The following is a 23,875-nucleotide window of genomic DNA, read 5'->3' on the forward strand; positions in this document are numbered from 1 at the left end:
CAACCAAGTGTACATAAAGAAGATCCATGTTGGAAGTGATAAAAATGTGAGAGACAGATTCACAAAGTATCTCAACAAAGAGGAGATAAAGGTGAAGATCTTGGACCTTAGTACTTACTACTGGAAAAAAGGCAACCAAGAGAGTATTAACAGCTTATGGACCTACATTCCTGTTTCAGCATCTATACAAAAACTTTTTGACTCACCTAGACATGCATCAGGAGTATCCTTGATGAGGGTACTAGTAGGGAACAGGCAGCTTTTTGAATGCAATATTCTACAATGGACCACATCTTTACCATCATGCAGTTCACTGAAAGAAGTAGAGAATACAAGGTGTCACTGTGCTTTTTGTTTCTTGATTATGAAAGCAAAAAAACCCCATCTGACTTGATAGAGTAAAATTTGCCTAAAATATGCCTAAAAAAGCTTTCTTCTAACAAGGCATTTGCCAACCACAGGTCAAAGTTATTCACGATAGCTTTGAAAAATATAACACTAGATAATCTTCTTCAAGACCCTTTGCTTACTGGATAAGGTAACAAAATATAAAGATTGTTGCTTTTCCAAGGTTTTTTTGCTGTTGTCATTAAGGAGATGCAACTCAGAATCAAAGTTCCTTATGGATACTGAAGTCCTTGGGATATCCCATTTTGTGGAAGGCATGGTGATGGTTACATTAAGCACTAGATTGTAGCAGTTTCTCTTGGAACATATCTGTAACTCCTCAAAATACCTTGTTCTGACTGTCTAACACACTAAAGACAAAATGGATAAAGAATGTCTATCACCTGGATTATGGACCACTTGTAGAAATTTGCATAAAAATTTGGTAGGGAGGTGGCAGAGAAGCTCAAATTCAAATCTTGCCTCAGATACTTAACTGGTTAATTGGATGACCCGAGGCAAGTCATTCAACTTTTCTCAGCCTTAGGGCTTGTGGTATAGGGATTGCAGGAGCACCTACCTCTCAAGGTTGTTGTGTAGATCAAACAGAATAATATATGAAAATCACTTTGCAAATCTTAAAGCATTATAAAAATGTAACTATTATTAAATCTGGAACAAGTTGGGCATAGAATTAAATACAAGGAGAGTAAGTTGGATACTGGATTGCCTTAAAAAAATGAAAAATTCCTTTAATAATCCCAAATTTCTCCAGGAAAGAAAGGCCTATCTTTCTAATATTCACATTCTAATGGTGTTGCTATGTGGCTGAGAGACAAAGAACCCCACCACAAGCTCCCAGGAACTGAAAATAAATATCACATGGAGAGCTGTGGGCAGGCTCAGGGTAGGTGTGAGTGGGTTGCATCATAACCAATATAGAATTTCAAGTAGGAACTGGAATAAAAACTGGAATCAGGGTCTGTCAGTATGACAGGAAAAGAAAGACTGGCCATGAGATGAGAGGGGGGCAGTTTGACCTCCCACCATCAGAAGAAAATAAGTAAAGCACACTAGGTGGACCCCCTTTGTGAACTTATGGAGTATATAAACAAGTCTCACAGGATAGTCAGAGATAGATGAGGCTGGATCTGTCCCATGGATCCATTTATGGATGGCTGACAATGTCTGGTTTTTCCTTGCCTCTATCAAAAAATTGAGAAGAAAGTGGTCGCCTAGAAACCATTTCCTCATTTTTAGGAAAATCAGATTCAAAACAGAATTCTTCCTTGTTTCTTTTGTACCTTTTAAAGGAATTATCATTAAGGTTAAGTATAAAAAATTATTAGCGTTTCTATATTTGGTAGAGAGACAAAGGGCCAGCAGATGTGCTGGGGATAGATGGAATCTCCTGGCATGATAATACCATGTTTTTATTTTTATTTTTGCCAGATTTGTGATATGTTCAGTAAATTCTGCTTCAGTTTCTTCTTTCTATTCAAGTGGTGTATTTTATCTATTCAATGAGGTATATTGCAATGACAAAAATAACTTCTGATTCTTATACATTCTCATCATTCAAATGCCCTCCACCAAGTTTTCCTGTCTTGGTTTCTAGATTTACTCATGGGTATACCTATAGAAGAGGCAGCTAGATGGTACAGTGGTGGATAGAGTGCTAGGCTTGGAATCAGGAAGACCTGAGTTCAAATCCAGCTTCAAACACTTCGGAGCTATCTGACCTTGACAAGTCATTTAACCTCTGTTTGCCTTAATCCACTGGAGAAAGAAATGGCAAAGCATTCCATTATCTTTGCCAAGAAAATCTAATGGACAGGACTGGTGTGCTATGGTCCATGGGGTCACAATCAGACACAACTGAACAACAACATACCTATATACCAAAGAAAACTGTATTGAAAACATCAATGCACAATGTTATATCTGATCCCATCTATGATTTTTAACCTCAACTGGCAATTATCTATTCAGAGTTTCAGATCATTTTCCTCTAGCTGAGTCAACATTTTCATTAGTCTCTCCTCATATTCTTCTAGAACCTTTCTAGAGATAAGGTAGATTAACACTGTCAGGTAGTTCATGTCTGTAATTACTTTCTCCATCAGTCGCTGGCAACTGGAAGATGCCCCTAAGATGACTTGGGGAATATGTTCAACTGGTAAAAATCCTTCTGGGCAAATGAAAGCGATCTTTTTCTTGTCTTTCTCTACCACAGGCATCTAGCCACTGAATACTTCCAATACGGAGAATCACTTTCTCTCCATATTCCTTCCCTTGTTAACCAGTAAACAGTTTAAGGCATCTTGATTTTTTTGTCATAATGACTTGGCTTATTTTTGTCTTTTATTCAAAGTTCAAAACTCTGTACACACTCTTCTTCCATACCATAGTATAAGTGATGCATATGAGCTACTAGAATGATTATATCATGGACAGGTAGATGTTTTAAATGATTTCTGAAGTTTTCCATCAAAGATAAAAACATTTTCCTACATCACTCCTGGAGTCTTTGAAAGTACGTAAATTAAATCATGTGTGTTGCTCACCAAGCACATTCCACAGCCCACTCATGTAATGAGTTTTTGCTTCAACTCAGCCTTTGATTCTTCTAGTACTGAATCATTACTAAAGTCAACCATCTCAGGATCACTGTCCATGTATTCCTGGCACCTAGCACAGTATCTGACAGGTAGCAGCTACTTAATCAAAGCTTTATGACTGATTCCAGTTAGTGTTGATACACTGAAGATGTTCCCTGGGTTTGTGTATATCAGAACCAAAATGCCCACTTTCCTATTTATATCAACAATCTCTTTGCAAACTCCAGGCTCCTCTTGATGTATCCTGGATATGGGTAGTATTTGTCACTCACTTCATCAAATTTAAGCCATTCTAAAAGCTGTAATATATTTAAAAAATATCTCCTGTAAGAGGATGGAAAGTGATGGTCACTCATGTACCACGATCCAAAAGAGTTGTATACTCCACATCCTTAATATTCATATCCTGATGCGTAGGGTTCTGTCAGTGTTGATATAATAAAGTCATCAGCAACTGGTGATGAACTCATGCTGACTATTTTTAGTGCCCAGGGAAACCCTCTATCCTGGTACTACCTTCCTTTCCCAATTCTGGTCCTATTGGGAAGGGAAAAGGAAGGGAATAGGCATTTATATAGTACCTACCATATGTCAGGAATTTACAAGATTATCTCATTTGGTCCTCACATCCATCTTGCAAGGTAGGTACTATAAGGAAACTGAGGCAAACCACAATTAAACAACTTGCCCAGGGTCATACAGCTTTTAAATGTCTGAGGCCAGATCTGAACTCAGGTCTTTCTTCCTCTAGGTCCAGAATTCTATCTAGTACGCCATCAACTGCCTCTATGGGCCTCAGCTTCCAAAGTGACACTCTGAAGCTGTGATGGATGGAGTCTTGAGGTCTTCTAGCAGAGAACTGGAGGCTGTGGTCTGTAGATGTATATGATGGGAAGTGTGGAACAGGGATAAGCCTGTTATCTCCACTTCTACTGTGGATCAGGATCATGGAATTGGCCAATATATCAGGGGTAGGCCCTGGAGCTGGGTAACCAGAGCATGAAGCAGAAGCATGGATGGGGGAGGCCTTCAGTTCTGTCACTCCAAACTCATAATGCCTTCTAACTATCTTATGAGAGCTGGAGCCACCAGCTGTTTGCCAGAGCTCTGACCAATGGCAAGGGTACATCTATTTGGTCTGACTCAAACCACAGTCAGAAGCCTACAAAGTTCAAAAAGAGAAGGCAGTGATCCAAATGCAGCCTATATGAGACCACTTAGGGCAAAGTGCAAGATTACAACTTTCTGACCTCATCAATCCATAGCATCTTTGAAAAATGCATCCCTCAGTGCCAAGAGAAAAAAGTAGAAAGATCCAATATAACATAGATCATGGCTTTGACGTTCCACCTAGGAGTGGACAGTTGGTCCTTTACACCAAGTTCCAAATAAGGAAGACTTTAAGAATAAGTAAACCACAAAAACAAGAAAAATTGAAAATAAAGACTTTTTATACGGTCAGGGTTGTCCAAGATATAAACCCAGAAGAAGAGAATAACTGTAACATCTAAAAATAACAAAGCAAAACATGGTTTGGCCAAAAGGTTAATGAGAAATTCTGGAAGAAATGAATCATGAGTTAAAAAGTGATATAAATGAAATGAGAACTCTAGAACTGGAAAAGAAAGTAAAACTCTCTCTAAAGGAAAGAATAGAAAGAGAAGTAACAGTTTAGTTCCCAGTATAAAAACCTTGGCTAAACTCCATGAAATTTAGAATGGACCAAACATAAAACAATGACTTCATGCAGAAATAAGAAATAATGAAACAGAGCCCAAAGACTGAAAAATAGAAAAAAATATAAAGTTATTTCCTATTAAAAAAAGAACTGATGTAAGAAACAGGTCAAGGGGGAAAAATCTAAGAATCAATTGACTGCCTGGAAACCATGATCAAAAGAAGAGTGTGTATACCATATTTAAGAAATAGTTTTGAATGAAAACTTCCTAGTTCCATTAGAACCAGAGGGAAAAGTGAAAAACAGAAGGAATTCACTAATCCTCCTGAAAAAACACCAAAATGAAAACCTGTATGGAATCCAGACAAAATCTAGAGGTTCTAGATCAAAGAAAAAATACTGAAAGCAGACAAAAAAGGATTGTGAGGACTAAGAAGCCGCAGTCAGAATTATGCAAGATTTGCTAACTATCACTTTACAAGAGAGTTTGTAATACAATGTTTCAAAAGGCAAAACATACTATTATAACCAAGAATAATTAGCATACCAAAATTGAGTATAATCTTAAAAGCAGTAAAAATGGATCTTTAATGAAAAAGAGGATTTCCAGGAATACCTGCTGAAAAAACTAGAGCTTATTAGAAACTTTGAAATGCAAACAAGAGTCAAGATATATAAAAGGTAATTTGAACAACTGGAAGAGATAATATGCAGATAAAATATTGCCATTCTACTGGAGAAGAAGAAATCCTAATGTTATCAAGGGGCATAGAGATAGAAGGTCTGGGGGAGCTTTTGTTATACTTTAATGATTTTAAAAGAAGAAAGGAAAGGGAAAGAAAAAGGAATGCACTCGGGGAGGAAGATGATGAGAGGGAGATAATTTAGTATCTTGCATGATTTGGAAGCATAAGAAAAAGACTATATGAACTAGGATGATGGGAGGGGATACTACTTGAACCTCACTTTCATCTGAAACAATCAAAAAAGTAGAACACGTACGTAAATAAAGAGCTCAATGTAGAGACACAGGAGGGAAATAGGAGAGGAGAGGGACTTAAGAGGGAGAAGATAACAGAGGATAAATGTATGTTCTTATGGAACCTTCCTTAAACGTGCCTGGAAGCAGGTTCACCAAGCCTCCACATACACTGGAACTCAGTACAGCCATCATTTGGAGATGCTCCAAAGACAAGGTCTTCACCCAGTATAAAAGGTTCATTCATCAAAAACAAAACCAAAATTATCAGAACCCACTGTGCAAAATTACACGCTAGAAAAACTAAAAGTTTGGTTGTTTAGTTGTTTTCTAAAATACTAAGTCTCCCTATTTCTCTCTGACTGGAAATGCAGGAGCTGTTAACAAGTCCAATCCCACTATCGATCAGCACAGAAGCTTTCCAAACCGGGCTGCTGCACTCCTCCTCAGGCAAACTGCTAGTCTCTTACTCCTGAAGGCTTACTACATGGATGCTGAACTTAGTGTAGACAACTCAGGCTTAGCTCAGTGCAACTCAGAACTTCCAAAATCATTACAGACCATAACCAACTGAGATTTTTTATTAAATAGAAATTTGCTAATAAAAATATACAATGCCCAAATTAATGAAACATGAGGAGGAGACTTTAAACAACACAATCATATGTAGCTTAAAAAAGGTTATTGCATGTGGTAAAAAATGCTTTAAAAAGAAAAAAAGGGAAAAGACCTAGGCACAGATGAATTTACAGTTGAATTCTAAACAAGATTTAATATTAACAATGTAGTGCCTTTGCTATACAAATTCAATAACTAGGAAAGAAAAAACACTATCTAAATTCCTTTTATAAGATAAGAATAGTGTTAATACCCACACCAAGAGATGATAAAACAAAGGAAGAAAATTATAGACCAATATGATTAATAAATACTGAAGCAAAATATTTTAAAATAAACCCTAGAAAAAGACTATAACATATGGCAGTGGCACAATTAGAATCACACAAGACCTAGCAGTGGCAACTCTAAAAGACCAAAGATCTTGGAATTCTATATATCAAGGAGCAAAAGAACTGGGCTTCCTACAGAAAGTATCATACCCAGCAAAGCTAAGCATAATTCTGAACGAAAAAAAAATGGACATTTAATGAATTGTCAGACTTTTAGGACTTTAAAAAAACAAACAACTGAACTTAATAGAAGATTTGACAAATAAGAGCCAAGAGAAACATAAGATACATACCAAAGAACAATTACAAGGGACTCAATAAGGACAGACAATTTAACTTTTATGTAAGAAAATGTAAAATATACATCTTAGATTGTTATCAGTAATTGGGTAGTTCATAAGAAAGATTGGGGTAGATGTGAGCATAGTATGAATTCAAAAAGCAAAACTATTCAGAAGTAGCTAAAAAGAAAAATTATCTTACACAGATGACATGCAAGAGGAAGAACCAATACAGAGGAATTAGGATAGGGAAGGAGGGCTGTTAGTTAAGAGGGGAACAATTCATATACCTCTAGAAGAGCATAAAAATCTTCTAAAATCAGAAAGAAATAAAATACCAAGGGAATAAGGAGGGGGGAAAGGATAAAGAAAGGATCTTTAGAGGGGAGGGTGAAGGAATAGGTCAAAGGAGGGGTATAAAAGGGTGTTTAGATTTATGGAAATGGAAGGATAAGGGAGGGACTGTTGAGGTGGGGGTAGGTTAGCAAGTAGAAGCAAAGGAGAGGAGTTAGGAGGGATAGGAAATAAGAGATATGCACAAACATGTAAACAAAGGTTAGGAGTAGATTCTGTTAGGGAAAGAATATGTTTCTATATGTATGCATATATATATGTATGTATGTATGTGTATATATGCATGTATCTACCTATATCTCTCTCTATATAAACATAGCCACACTTAATTGTAGACCCCTCCCTAGGGAAAGGAAGGAAGGAAAAAAGAACAAAGTAAAAAGAATATGGCAGAGAACAAAAGAAAATCTACAAGGAAGCAAAGAAAAGATGGACAGCTCTCAACACATGTAATATTTAATATGTAGGCTTTCTTGAAATGGAAATAGATTGCTACATATTTTGAATCCTCTCTACTGTGCACGACATGTTTTTTCTTTTCTTATTTTATATTTGTTTTAATATTTAAGTGTATAATGGTTCTTTTCCCTTTCTATTATGTATTTAAGGATTAATAATTTTTTTAAAAAGAAAAAATATTATAATAAAATGTATGCAAAAATGTTCACTATGACCAAATTGAAAGTATACCAAAGATACAAGGATGGCTCAAAATTAGGAAAACAATTCTTGTGATTAATCATTAAACACAAAAACAGCCCATGATTATACCAACAGATGGGGAAGAGGAAGGGAATTTTTGACAAAAGATAATAACAAAACACTTTACTTTTCTTATTTTACCTTCACAACAAGCCTGTGAGTTCTGCACTATTATTATCCCTCTTTTACAGATTAAGAAGGTATAGCAAAGTTAACTTACACCTAGTAAGTTTCAGAGACAGAATTCAAACTCAGGTCTTTCTGCCTCTACTTCTGGCACTCTATCTCCTATGCCACCTAGCTGCCACAGTATAAAGTGCTCATTTGTGCTAAAAAAAAGGGGGAAGGAGAACAAAACAAAACTCTCAAACAATAGTAGATAATGACCACTTTTAACATGAAACAAAGTTTACATATAAATCAAAGAGCTGCCACTTTTGCTGGGAAGATTTATATAGATTGCGGGGACTTTTCCAACGAAGTGCTAAAATTAATTTAACATTCACCCTCTTTTAAAATCTAAGATAAAGAATCAGACCAAGTAAAAAAGAAGTTTATAACACCTGCCCCTCATGGTCTAGACATTCCTCTCCCTTTGTTTATTGATGTATCCACAACCAGATTTTGGCTGAGCCTTCATCTTTTGGCATGTAAATCTCCCTTCTCAATTGGTCCATTGTAAACTCTCCAAATATAGCCTTAAAGTGATTCTCACAAGCCTAGCTTTGAAATGTAATTCTCTTCAGTTTATCTTTTTATGCCATATTTTTACTCCAATGTCTATCAGGTGCTTGAGCTTTGGGTGAGAATCTGCCTATTCTTCATCAACAGGGTAAGAGCAAACGTTTTTTCTGTCTGTGATGTAACTGAACATTCTAATCAGGGTTCAGGATTTTGTTCTGTTTTGTTTTAAATTCTGGGCCTGTGCTTAAAGCTGAGGTTTTGCCTCTTGATCTCTGGGTGTTGAGTGCCAAACCCATCAAGAACTCAATGGCTATTTTTCCCATAACACAGAAATAAAACAAGAACTCCCCGACCCACACTGTTATTTGACATGGTTCTAAAAATGCACCAGTAGCAATAAGAAAAAAAGATGAAGTAATAAAATTATCTGTATTTGTTGATATCAAGAAGTTCTGCACATTGTTTTCTTTCAACTTTTAAGGAAAATCTGTTTAGCTGTTTTACTTAGAAAACTCCAGAAAAATAGCAACTTCAGTAAAGTAGCAGTTAAAAATAAACCCAGAAAAAATCACTAGTATTTACATAAAGCAATAACAAATTTCAGGAGAAAAGAATAGAAAGGGAAATCTGACTCAAAGTAACGACAAAATGCATAAAATACCTGGGAATCATTCTACCAACACATGCATTTAAGAGCTATATAAATTATATTGTACACACTCTTTAAAGAAATAATGAATAAATGCTTAAATGAATGAATGAAAAAGAATATGGAAATCACCTACTAAATGCAAGGCACATACAACAACAAAAGGGAAAAAAAATTCCTGGCAAGGCGTGCATATTCTAATTGGGAGATTCGATACATATATGGGAATGAAGCCCGGGAAGGGAATTTTGTTATAGGGAGTTCCAGGGATTGTGAATGGAATTATCGGGCAGCCAACTGTCATTTCCTTTATGGCAGCAAAGGTTGCATTTATGTAGTCACTGTTACAAGAGTAAGATGGTAAAAGCAGTGAGCAGGGACAGTAGAAGAAAGAAGATGCTCAAGTTGGGTAGACCCCAGATGCATGGAATGTGATGCATTCAAGCAGAATGAATTCTCCCAGGATGGAGGTTGTTGTCCCTGGAAGTCTGAGTCTGGCTGGCCTCTGTTTATGAAAAGGAGAATGGGGAAAGGGCCAGACTCTAATTTATCTAATTTTTGATGGGTTCATTTAAATAAGTGGTAGAATATTCGTTGCCCATAGGTGAGTCATGTCAATATAATAATAATTATACTGTTTAAATTAATTTACAGATTCAGTAATATACCAATGAAGTTTCTAAAAGAATATAAATCTAGACAAAATTATAATAAAATTCATTTGGAGCAATAACAATCTTATAATCTCAAAAAAACTCAAGTAGGAATGGAGGAATAGCACTTTACATCTCAAATTATATTATAAAGCAATAATCATTAAAATCATGTTATAATGATTAAGAACATAAAAGTGGAGCATAATAAAGGGAGAAAAATTAAAAACAATCACATTCAATAACTTAGTAATTGATAAATTCAAAAAATTAAATTGCTTAAGGAAGAATTTCCTATTTGACAAGAAGTACTGTGAAAAATGAAAAGTATTTTAGCAGAAATTAGGGTACGATCAACATATCACATAAAATAATAAACTCAAAAAAGGTAATCTGACTATAAAAGTTAATACCACCCACTTCCCAAATTAGAAGAGAACAAGATTAGCTATCTTTTATAGATATGGCTAAAGGAAGATTCTTAACTAAAAGGTCAGAAAAAATAAAAAAGGATCATTTCAATAATATTAAAGTCAAAAGCTTTTGCATAAAAATAAATCAGTGCATCTAGGATAAGAAGGGAAGCTGTTGATTAGCAATAAAACATTTGTAACAAAGATCTCCAAAAAAAGGTTCTAATATTCAAGATATATGTGTGTGTGTATACACATATACGGAGTTAATGAAAATATATAATCTGCAGAGTCTCATGAATAAATAGTCAAATAGATGAACAGAGTTTTCAAAAGGAGAAATGCAAACTATTTATAACAATATGAAAACTTGCTCAAAATCAATGAATTGTAAATCAAAACAACTTTGAGGGTTTTATTTCACATCCAGCAAACTGGAAAACAAAACATGGAAATAGTTGATGTTGAAGTATTACGGGAAATCAGATATATTAGTACACTGATAATGGAGCTGTGGAATGACCAAACCTTCCAGAAAGCAATTAGAAATTATGTAAAACAAATGTGAGTAAAATGGTCATAAGACCAAAAAAGTCTCAATGTGTCTGTCTGTCTGTCTCTCTCTCTCTCTCTTCCTCTTTCTCTGTCTTTCTCTGTAGATAATGATATAATGTTTCCATAAAGTACCTCATTGAATATATACACATAAGCATTATATACAATGCTATACATATATTATATATATATATGTGGTATACCTCTTATATACTGTTATACTATGTATACCATAGATCATACTTTATACCAAAATGTATATATTACATAGTAATATATACCATATTACCTAGTATATGTATTGTATAATGTATTATATGATACAGTATGATATCTGTATATTAAAGGTAAAATAAAAACAATCAAATCTAATATTATTTAGTAGTATATATTATGCAGTATACAGTAATTTTTATATATAATACATATTTATGTATGTGGAAAATACTATATAGTATTAATAACATAATATGATACATTATATAATACATGTTACACTGGACATATAACCTACTATATAGATATGCCAGTATATAAACAATGTTATATAGAAAATATATATATACACATATATATTCATAGCACTTTTATGGTTCATGTGTGTGTGTGTGTGTGTGTGTGTGTATCATTATAACAAGGCAGCAAAGAATTAAAAACAACACACATTCCCATTGATTGGACAATGGCTAAAAAAATGGCACATGTGTAATGGATTTTACCGCACAATAAGAAATTATGAACAATACAGAGAAATGAAGAAAGACTTATATGATGGAAAGTAAGATAAGCAGAACCAGGAAAAGGATATACACTATGACTGCAATAACATAAAATAAAAAAGTGGAAAAAAGAACACTATTTATTCACTCTCCCTTTTATGCAGTTTATAGATTATAGGTTTCTCACAGTTTATATGTTCGTTGTTTTTCCTGATCTGCTTTCTTTATCTCTCTTAAAAAAATTAAACCCAAACCATATGCCAGGCACTCTGCTAAGCACTAGGGGAAATTAATGGAGGGAAGACTGAAAGAAAGCTAAAAACAGGAAAGGAAGAAGAGGGAAGGTAACAGGCATGGAGGCATAATGCAGAAGTCCACTGAAGTCTAAAAGCAGTGTTGCTTTTGGAAAATAGGGAGAAAACTGTTCTGGGTCCCCTCCTTAAATAGAAGCCCTGGAGCCCATGGTTCTGTCCTGTGGTCAGAGGATCCAATCAGAGGGGCAGAGAGTACTGATGAGATGTGAGTACCAAGGCAGATTCAATCTTGCAGGATGTTGGTTACAAGGAATGAATGGGTCTTTGTGCATGGGACAGTAGAGGGATTATATTCAGAAATAGAGGTGATTTAAAAACAAAATATCAATAAAAATACAAGAGAAAAGGAAATACATCATATATAGCAATGGTTTTATTAGTACTATAGGAGGCAATCTTCCACTAAAGTCCTACTCTGATGCCTACTTACATATGGAAGGGGAGCCTGGCTTCTCAAAATTGTGCAAACATATCAATAGTTACGTCGAGCAAGATCATTCAAACTGGGACAGTTCTGACTATCAAACCAGAAAGGATGTGTAAGTTTGTCGTTTAAAAATCCACCTCACTAAATTTGGAGAGGATGATCGGCAGGTAGCAATAAATTCTTCCTGTCCCAGCAACTTCTAGAACTCTTTAGTAAGATATGGAAGGGTTGTGAACTCTTATGGTGGAATGGATCAGAGATCCCTGAAGACGGAACTCCATAAACATTCTTGTTTAATTGACTGACTTTTTAAAAATCCACATGACTCAAATGTCCATTACATACAATAACAAAATCATACAATTTGAGTTGGGAGGGAACTCAGCAACCATCTGTTCCTCCCATACCCAAAAAGGAATCCCACCAAAGTCAAAAATTGGTCATCCAGCCTCATCTTGTAGACTCACATTAAGAGGGAGGCCATTCATCCTGCAGGTAGCCCATTTTTCTTTTAAGCCAAAAGTTTTTTTCTGACATCAATTATTTTCACCAATTTCCCAACACCTGACTTTAAATGATTTTCCTGAAACCAAGACTAGATTTACCTCTTTGCAGTTTTCTCTTACCGTGCCTGACCCTGCCTTCTGGGACAAAAGAACCCAAGGAGTTCAATATCTTTTCCATATTTGCCCTTCAGATATTTGAAACCAGCTATCAAGATTTCTCTCCTCTTGCTTCTCTTCCCTAAGCTAAACATGTCCCAGTTCTTTTAAATGTACTTTATGTGAAATGGCCTAAAAGATCCTCCCCAATACTGGTTGTTAATTATATTAATGAGAGTTAAAGATCTTCCTAGATCATTATGGAAAGCTTGATGAGGGGAAGCTTGTTTTGTAGGAAGGCCCACACCTTTTGTTAATTTCTAATGAGGCAGTGGCTCACAAGGGCTGTGATGCCCTCTGGCTCTGAAAAGTGTATATATATATATTCTTAGGTGAGGTTTTGCTTTGGGATTTACTCATTGGAGGTGTTCCTTTGGTCAGACAAAACTCTGGGAAGCTGCCAAGGAGTGCCCCTGGCTTTGAAAACCCATATGTTGGTGCTTCTCTCTCTGGTAACCATGTATGTATGGAATGGTCAGACAGTTGGATCTATTGATCTGTGATGTATGGATTGCTTATGGTCCAACAGTTAAAAGTCCTGTCCGTTGGTCTTCATTTCTCTGCTTGTATTCTCTCTGTTGGTATGTGTGATTAAAGAAGATTGCTGACCCCTCAAAAGTTGCTTTCTTTTTAGAAAAGCAGACCTAAGAACTTGTGCTAGCAGGCCATCCTGGATGTGTCAAGGTGCTTACTCATACAAACATTTCTCCAGATAATGATCTGACAGTAAAGAGGGACTAACAATTTCCTTATTTCTGGAAGATATGCTTCTCAGTAGCGAAGTTTAGTTGTTTGTTTTCTGACTCATGTTGAAATTGTAGTCCACTAAAACTGCCAGATTAGGAGTTCTCAACATGGGTTGCTTAGGTTAATTGCAGAGATTTCAGGAAGTCTGTGAACTTGAATAGGAAAAAAGGCACATATTTATTTTTCTAACCTCTAACTGAAATTTAGCAATTCTTTAAATTATTTAAAAATACTATTCTAAGAAAGCATACATAGGCTTTACTAGACTGCCTACGGAGTCTATGATGCAAAAAAAGTTTAAGAACCTCTGCCTTAGATCTTTTAAAAACAATTTTATTTAACCATGCCCTATCTGTTTTGTACTTACAATTTCTGAACCCAAATATAAGATTTCACATTTATATAATTTTTGGATTCAGTGTACTGAGCCAGCTGCCTTCTAAGATCTTTTTTGATCCATCATTGTATCATCTAGCGTATTAGGTGACCCTTCCAGTTTTCTCCTACCAGTTTTCTACTACCTGCAAAATAAATGAATATGCCATGTATCCCTTTATTTGAGCCATTGATAAAAATGTTAAACAGCACATGAAACTCCACTTGACCTCTTGCCCAGCTGATTGATCAAACTTAATGCAGTTAACACCTACTCTTTCAGTTCAGTCAATTCAACTAGTTCCAAATTTAACTAATTTTATAATCTAGTCCATATTCCTTCATCCTATCCACAAGAACAGGTCAAGATGTTTTGTCAAGTACCTTACTAAAATTAAGGTAAATTATATCTATATAATTGCTTTCTCTTTATCATTTCTACATAATCTTATCAAAAAAGTAAACAAGGCTACCTGTTTTTGATGAATCAGTGCTGACCCTTTGTAATCACCACTTCTATTCTTATATGTTTATTAATGATCTCTTTAACACTCCATGTAAGAATATTCCCAGAAATTAAAATTAACTTCATTGTCCTACAGTTCACAAATTCTGTTCCTTTTTAGAAAATTCTCTAATATTATGACACTTCTCCCATTCTCAGTGGTCTTCTCAAATATTATGGACAGCAACTCGGCAATCATACCTTCCAGTTCTTTTAGTACAGAAGGATGTAAATCTGGGCTAAATAACTTTAATCCATAAAGGGAAAGAAGGTGCCTTTTTTAAAACTACATCCTTACTTATTTTGAGTATCAGCACTCTGTTAAATATTTCTGTTCTTTCATTTCTACTACAAAATGCATTCTACTTAACAGAGAAAACAAAGTGCAAGTTTTTATCAAAGATAGTTGGTCAATGTTTAGAATGGAAGCAATAATTATGAAGAACCAGCCTTGCTTCATCAAGAACAAATCCTGACAGACTTTGTTTCCTCTGATGACAGGGTCACTAACCTGGAAGATAGGGAGAATGCTATAAATACATTTAACCTCGACTTCAGAAAATCTCTTGATAAAGTACATATCGCTTACAGAAAAGATGAAGAGATATGGGTTAGAATTAATACAATTAGATGAATTCAGAACTGATTGGATTTCTGAACTCAAAGTTGTGAATGGTTCACTGTGAAAAGGATTCAAAAAAGTCTCTAGTGGTATCTATACTTGGCCGCGTGGTATTTAATATTTTTATCAAAGACTTGGATAAAGGCATAGATGGCATGTTCATTAGATTTACAGGTTATACAAAGCTGGCTAGCAAAGTCTGGATCCAAAGTGGTCTTCAGAGCATTGGGCTAAATCTAAGAAGAATAGATATAATAGCAATAAATGTTAAGTCTTGTACTTGGGTACAAAAAAAATCAACTTTGTGTACAAGATGGGAAGCATGTTTAGACATCAGTTCATCTCAAAGAGATCTAAGAGTTGCAGGAGATTGAAAGCCCATATTAAATGTGATTTGAGTAAAACAAGTAATCTTGGACTGCAGTCATAGCTTTCAGGAACAAAAAGAAATGACCGCTCCCTTATTATTATCCCCTTATTATATCATTCAACAGCTAGAATGTTGTGTTCAGTTTGGGGCATGACAGTTTAAAACAGGAAATTGAAAAGCTGAAGAACATCTACTGAAGGGCAACCAAGACAGTGAAGAGCCTTGAGGCCATGTGAGTTAATGAGAGGCAGCTGGGCATGCAGTGGATATAGTGCTGGGTCTAGAGTTAGGCAATACAAGTTCAAATCCAGCCTCCGACACTCCCTAGCTGTATGACCCTGGGTGAGTCACGTAAGCTTTATGGAAGAGGCTTTGTTTAGACTTCTCCTTGATTCCAGCAGGCAAAAATCAGAAAAAATAGGTGAAAGTTTCAAATAGGAAAATTTAGGCTTGATTTCAGGGAAAAACTTCCTAACCAACAGAGCAAACCAAAAGTAAAATGGGTTTCCTTCAGAGACGGTGGAGTGCCTCTTCCTTGAGGTCTCAAAGCAAAGGTTAACAACCATTTGTTCATAAAAGTGGAGAGGACTTGCAGGTATAAATTGAACTAGATGTCCACTAAAAATCCCTTCCAATTTGTAGATTTTGTCATTCTGAAATGAACCAGTATGACTGCTTTCTATTGTCAATTACCATCATTCCATCCACACCAAGCTGCAATCCTATTTGATTTTCTTCTTTCTCTCAACATAGCTCTCTGAATGCTGTAATATATGTTTTATGATGTAGGGAATTATTTTATATTGTTGGATTAAGTCAAAAACTCCAAAGTTTTGGCCATTTTAAACTTTAATAGCTCAAAACACTGCCTATACTAAGACTTTTAGGATATGCTGCATATGCTGGAACAGGCAAGAGCTTTAATAACACTATGGAATAAGAGAGAAACAGTTTTTTTCTCACAGTCTAATGCACATTCCCTCCCTAAGTTCCTTTACAGTAGAGACTGTTTAATTCTTTGCATCTGAATACCCACCATCCAACACAATCCCTAGTGCATAATGATTACTTAATAAATTTTTGTTGATTGATAGCAGGAATAGGGAACTGGTTCTTACAACAAGTTAGCCACATCAAGTAGATATTTCCCATTCTCAGCTGTAAATATGTAACAAAAAAGGAGCAAATTAATGAAAAATAAAGGACTTTGGGAGTATGAACTTAGAAAGTGACTGAAACCTGCTAAAAATTAGCCTCAAGTTACCGCTGTACGTTTTGTAGTTCTGTCTCAGAGTTGAAATACATGGAAAAACAATAATAGAAACATTATTGAATCTCTTTTCCTAGTTAAATCCAGGCCTTACTAGCTTCCATTAATCCTACGCTGTAGATAAACATGTTTTTTCCAGCTACTATTTAGACAAAACCTCCACTGAAAAAGAACATATACTGTGATTTTAAAAATTAGGTCTTCTTAGTTTATTATGATACTGACATGCTCTTAAGTCAAAGGTACAAAAAGGTTTTTACTTCTTTTGTTTTCTTCAGCTGTTGTAGTTAAAAACATCCTGACTTCTAAAATTTTCCTTTCTCCTAGTCTAACTGCATCCCACTTCCCAAAGCAATGGTTTCGTAATATCAACTGCAAGCATATTGTTGGAAACATAAATAAGTTATATATCATTTATATATATATTTAGAGTATATATGTTATATAAAAATAAATAAGCTTTTAAGTGTTTCCGAATGTAAGGATTTGGTACTCTAAACCTTCCTCCTTCCTTCTCTCATCCACCCCTCTTCAGTCAAGTAGCCATAGGATTTAAACACAAATGATTAGGTATTAATACCCCTTATCCTTCTGTCAAGTGTGAATCTCAATTTCTCAATCTTGCTCTCTCTCTTCCTCCCCTTTTCCTTTCCCTCATCTCTCCTCTCTTACTCTTCTATCCCTCTTATTCAGTCAAAAGGAGCATCTGTCATTGACAGTCTGAAATTGACACACCTTTGGAGGTTTTAAATAGTTAAGCTAGAGAATTAAGGCAGATTGGAGCTACTTGGCCAGTAGGAGACAAGTCCATTCAGCAGCAAGAGGCAGTTGAAGACAATTCGAAGTGCAACCGAGGGATACACACTGTCCAGACAAACACAGATATGGAGGAGAGTCAATGGTGGCTCAAAGCAGCAATAGGCTCCATGAAGAAAGAACATCAAGGCCCAACTGTAAGTACCACAGAAGTGAGTAGCTTTGACTACATGTGTTTCCTATATTTGTGCTTCACCACCACTGTATTCTAAGTTTGTGCCCATTCTAATCATGCATGGTGTGAATTTGTTTGTGAGACAGTGTGCTGCAAGCTTCTGAAAATGTTTGGTAGTTATTGTTCTGAGTAAGCCATCTCAGTAAATGCGTTTGCTATGAATTCATTGTGTCACTTACCAGACGGTAAAGAGGAGACTAACTGGCGGGGCTGTAGTGTTAAAAGTGCATACTCACAGGGTTCCTTTATAACCTGAGAGGAGCAGCTGTCCTCTGGGGAACCAAACCAGGAGGGTAAGTGCAAGTTAAGGAAGTAGCCTAAAGGGCTAGAGATAAACCCAAGGATCACTGACTGGCAGCTTTTCCTTGCCTCTATTTACAAAAGAATAAATAAAATTATGGGTTACACCTGACTCGTTTTCTAAAATAGTTCCCAGTGTTATGACTGATACTGGTCAACATATCCCCCAATTACAGAATAAAACACAAGTATGTAAGATTAGGTAATTCTCCATTACAGTGAATTAGGAATCCTTCAGCTAAGTTATGATACAGTTCCACACCTTTTCTGTAATTATTTGGTGCTTTAACTTATAATGGGCCTCTGTTAAGTTAGTTTAACCACAAGCTTATATCTATATGTGCACATCTGTCCTCACAGATGCAAATTATAGGTATATGCATATACCTATATATTTGCAGAAGTATATAGGTATATGCATACATGGTTATCAATAATATATAAATGTACATGTTTTAAAATTCCAAGCTCCCTCTTGCATTTCCAAATTTCAGCTGCTTGATATCTGCAGTGTTGGATTCCCAAATGTGTCAACTGATTCCAATCAGCCACAAGTATAATCATGTCTAACAAATTTGCTTCCTATGATGTCGCCTTTTGTTATTTACTAGCAAATAAGTACAATTTTTCAGTGAGTGCTTCTTATATTCAGAAAATTTATACAAATCACAAATTAATATCTGAATACAATAAGCTCTTCAATGCTGCAGCTTTTCTGCAGAACACAACAACATCTACTACTGCACCTTCACTACCATAGAAATGACTGTCATACAACATCTCTGAATGGACTTATTTGTAATGGTCTCAATGGTAGGATATTACAGATTCCATGCTATTAATATTTTTCATTAAAAAAATATGAGCAACCCAGACACTTGATAAACACCACCACAATCTCAGCTTTTCCCTTTCTAGCTATGATTATCTAATCTCTATCCAATTGTATTATCTCAGCTCCTAATTCTACAGATCTGAGGAAGAAAGGGGTATGAAAACCAAAGCTTCACATCAAAAATGCCAAGCTAGATTACATAAGGATAAAATATCAAAATGAGTGAGCATGTATGAGATAGAAATAATTTTTTCTCAACAAACCTGGAACAAACAAATCAAGCCCCCAGAAAGGTATTCTACCACCCCCTGTTGAAAGAAACGAACAGTACAGTAGTGGGTAAGGTAAAAAGATAGCTTGGAATCCAGTATAGTAACACGTTTTAATTCATTTTATAATTTAATTTTTCTTCTGAATAACAAGTTTATGCTACATTAAAATATATCTCAATTTACAAACTGTTGAAATGAATGTAACTGTGGCTTCTACAGAAACATGCTTTAGGCTCCTGTGTGCTAAATTAAAGGTCCAAACTTGTTTGGACAATTGAGATCATTGCTATTCATTTTTGATAAAAGGTCACCAAGAACATAACTCTATCTCAGCAAAAGCAGAATAAAAGCATATTTAACCTTTATGTAAGATAGATGAAGCTGTCACAAGAATCTCTCCAAGGCTAATTGTTCTGCCGTAGACTATTTTTAAAAATATAGATAAAAGCAAAAAAACCCCACCTTAACCACAATCTGTTTTATAAGACATTTTTCTAGATGCTTAGCATGTTAACATTTTAAGAAATCGAGAATGAATGGCTGCAATGCATCCCTAGTTTTACAAACCCTTTGCTTTCCTTTACACAGCATCCAAGACCCTTCTTTTAGTTTCCAACAGAAAAAAACTATCCTTATTCACTTTCTATTCAGAAAATGGGATCTTGAAAAAGAATCTTAAACTATTTCCTCTTAAACAACAGGGAGATTTCCTTCCAAAAAAGCAAGTTTAAGGATCATAATATCTATGACTTAGAAAAAAAAACTAACACCTCTCCCTTTCTGCAGAATATTTTAAAACATTTGACATCAACACACATATAAATAATAACCACGTTCTGGACAAAATTCAGGGAAAGAGGAGAATTCTTTAAAGAAGCAGTTTGTCACATCTTCCTGCTATCCCATCTTTCTCCAGTTCGGTCATTTTCCTTCTCTTATCTATATGAATTAGGAAAGGATTCTAATTTTCAGTGTAAACAAAAAAGGGGGAGGGGGAGGAAGGTACCGCTTTAACTCTTTCATTTAATTTCTTCTGTCCCTCCATTATCTTTTTTTCTGCTTTTTCCCTTTCTTGGTTTGAAGGGAGAAGGGACAGGTAAATAAAAAAACCCAAACACGACTAAACAGCAGCCCTGCACACACAACGCGGTCCTACCTTGCCCGTTACTGACATACAATCCCAGCAAGTAGAAAGCAAAGAAAAGGTTCATCTTCTGGAGATGACACTGGGAGGCAGCTCCAAAAACGACTGTGTCCAAGAGAGAGAGAGAGAGAAAAAAAAACAAACAACCCCTTTCAGCTGCTGCTACTGTTGCTGCTGCTGCTACTGTTGCTGCTGCCGCCGCTGCTGCAGCTTGGGCAGAAGCGGCTGTCCACGATCCTTGCAAAGAGATGGCAAGCACCTCTTTCTTGCGGCACTCTAGCCAAGCCGGCGCTGAACTGGATGAGGAGGGAAGGGAAGGAGGAGAAGGTGGAGAGGGGAAAAGAGAACTTGTTTTGCGGATTGTACGAAGTATCCCTCCGCACGCAACATGATCAGGTGCACAGTGCCTAAAGAGGATTCGTCCGCGCCAGGATTCAGCCCAGTCGCGAAGCCCCTTCCCCACCCCACGGCTGCCACCCTTACCCCATCACTAGCTGGAGTAACCCGAAGGCAGGATACTCTGCGCCTGTGGGCGAGGACACCAAGCTCACCCGAGAGCGTGCCAGCCTGGCCTTTTGGAAGGACTAGCCTGACCTTCAGGGCAAGGCACTAGTAGTGATCTCAACTAAGTGATGTCTGTGCAAGAAGCTCCTGTAGCGTGGACAATGGCTGAACAGGGCTGGTGTGTTTAGTAAGCATGTTTTTACTACCTTTTCTATTTTCAGTGTAACTTCTCCCCTCTTTTAATTCCCCAAAGGTCTGCCTGAGATGGAAAAAAAAATGTCCCTTCTAAAGCTTGCATCCTGGGAGAACAGAAAGGAAAGACGACTCTGCTTTACTCTGGTGGTGTCTGGGGTTCAGGACTTATTCTGGGCTCTGAGAAAGAGTTTTCCTAATACTTATTTTCCACCACTCTCTATAGTTGAGGTAATCGAGGATGAAAAGCACTTGTGGATGCTTTGTGATACAGGATGAGCCTTCAAAAGGAAGCTACCTGGTAAAATCTCTTAAGTCCCTTCCTTCAGATTCCACCATTGTCCCCTAAATCCCACTAACACCATTCCAGATTCTTATCACAAAATTAGATTTCCCCACTGTGGAATTATTTATTGGAAAAATCTACATGGGTTGATAGTGGACTGGTACTTACCTTTCCACTGTATGGAGGAAGTAAAGATGCTTTTTCCCCCCTTTCTCTCTCCCTCTTTAATTTAAGGAAGGTTTGGTTTCCCCCAAAATAACCCTCCTTAAGTTTAGGACATAAATATTTCTCCTGAAAGGAAAATAAAACACTTGTCATTTAAGATGTCAAACTTGGGAACAAGAATAGACATGGGGCAAAATCACTGGTCCCACTTCCACTGCCTGGATTCTCTCAGAATTACTGTGTCTGGAGGAGAAAGCTGACTTTTTTTTTTATTTGCATCTATGTTTTAACAGCACAAATCTGTTTTAGCTAATGAGCAGATACCCACACTGACAAAATCACCAATACTAGAACAACTGATTCCAAACTTCTGATTGTTAAGGGACAAAGGGAAGAAGGATAAGGTGGTGTGGGTATCATTGAAGGAGCATGGAATTCAGCATTCCAAAGAGGATTTGATTTGACATGTAAGGGTGGAACTGGAATGATTAAATTTGACTCTCATACCTTGATTAGGTATATATATTTTGTGATTGAACTGAACAATCCAAACAGAGTATAGGGGAGGGGGAGCCATGATGGCAGAGAAAAGGCAGGGACTCACCCTGAGCTCTCCCCAAACTCCTTCAAAAACCTTTTAAGTAATGCCCTAAAACAAATTGGGGGGGGGGGCATAACCCACAAAAGGATGGGATGAAATAATTTTTCAGTGAAATACAACTTAGAAGGTTGGCAGGAAAGGTTTATTGTATTGGGGTGAGAGTGAAGCATAGTTAGTTCAGTGCAGGTTGTGCCCACATACTCCTGGCTTCATCACAGACAAGGCCCCAGCAAACTAGAAGCAAGCCTTGGGAACCACTGAATCTGAAATGGCAGCAGCGGCTTTTGGAGCTCTCAACCCACAGGTGGTAAGAGGGCTCAAACAACCGGTCAGAAGAAGATTCCAGAGGTCTCTTTGCTGGCACTGGGAGACAGGACTCTGTTGCTTTGCCCAAACTCAGCTCTGGGTCACAGTCCTAGGTGGCAGTCCCATGGTGAGGAGGAGCACCAGCACACCAGAGCTTGTGGCCACAGGGGAACAGAGATCCTTATTCCAATTCCGGGGCAGAAAAGAGTGCTTTTAGTCATTCAGAAGCCAGAGCACAGGCCAGGACAGTAGTAAAGACACCTCTCTGTAGATCATATCACCTTGGAAGGACTGAAAGCTTACAGGTCTCTAGAAGTAGCTTTGAAAACAGCTGCATAAAACCCAGAAGACTGAACAGTGCACCTTCTGTTGGCAAAGGAGGCATGAAAATTTACTGAAGAAAATAACACCTTAAAAATAGACTAGGCCAAATGGTAAAAGAGGTTCAAAAAGCCAGTGAGGAGAAGGATACTTTGAAAAGTAGACCTTGCCAAATAGAAGAAGATATACAAAAGTTCCCTGAAGAGAACTCCTTAAAAAGTAGGATTGGCCAAATGGAAAAAGAGATGCAAAAACTCACTGAAGAAAATAATGCCTTTAAAATTAGAATTGAGCAAATGGAAGCTAATGACTTTATGAAAAATCAAGAAGCAATAAAAACCAAAATAATGGAAAAATAGAAAACATGAAATATCTCATTGGAAAAACAGCTGACCTAGAAAATAGATTGAGGAGAGATAATTTTAAAATTATTGGACTACCTGAAAACAATGATCAGAAAAAGAGCCTGACATCATCTTTTAAGAAATTATCAAGGAAAGCTGTCCTCATATTTTGGAACCAGAGGGTAAAATAGAAATGAAAAGAATCACCTTCTGAAAGAGATGCCAAAATGAAAACTCCCAGGAATATTATAGCCAAATTTGAGAGCTCTTAGGTTAAGACAATATTTCAAAGCAGCAAGAAAAAAAAACAATTCAAGTATTATGGAGCTGCAGTCAGAATAGCACAAGATTTAGCAGCTTCTACATTAAAAGACTGGAGGACTTGGAATATGATATCCCAGATAGCAAAGGAGTTAGGATTGCAACGAAGAATCACCTACCCAGCAAAACTGATTTTAATCTTTCAGGGGAAAAATGGATATTCAATAAAATAGGATTCTTTCAAGCATTCCTGATGAAAAGACCAAAGCCAAATAGAAAATTTGACTTTAAAAATACAAGACTCAAGAGAAGCATAAAAATGTAAGGAGGAAAGGGAAATCATAAGAGACTTAAACTATTTTACATAGTTTAGTTAAATAAATAGTTAACCTATTTATATTCCTACATGCGAAGATGATACTTGTAACTCATAAAA

The 23,875-nt window shown here is 36.4% G+C and overlaps 1 protein-coding gene across 1 annotated transcript in view; it reads right to left on the reverse strand.

Moving 5' to 3' along the window:
- The window catches only part of NCAM2 (neural cell adhesion molecule 2), a 287,205-nt gene extending 266,273 nt beyond the window's left edge, over positions 1 to 20,932 (reverse strand). The window contains exon 1 of the mRNA XM_072614941.1: positions 20,472 to 20,932. Coding sequence (XP_072471042.1) covers positions 20,472 to 20,526 — 55 coding nt within the window. The 5' untranslated portion in view covers positions 20,527 to 20,932. The remainder of the gene's footprint in view (positions 1 to 20,471) is intronic.
- Between the last annotated feature and the right edge of the window lie 2,943 nt (positions 20,933 to 23,875).

Source organism: Notamacropus eugenii, chromosome 5 (genome assembly GCF_028372415.1).
Source record: "Notamacropus eugenii isolate mMacEug1 chromosome 5, mMacEug1.pri_v2, whole genome shotgun sequence".
Classification (NCBI taxonomy): domain Eukaryota; kingdom Metazoa; phylum Chordata; class Mammalia; order Diprotodontia; family Macropodidae; genus Notamacropus; species Notamacropus eugenii.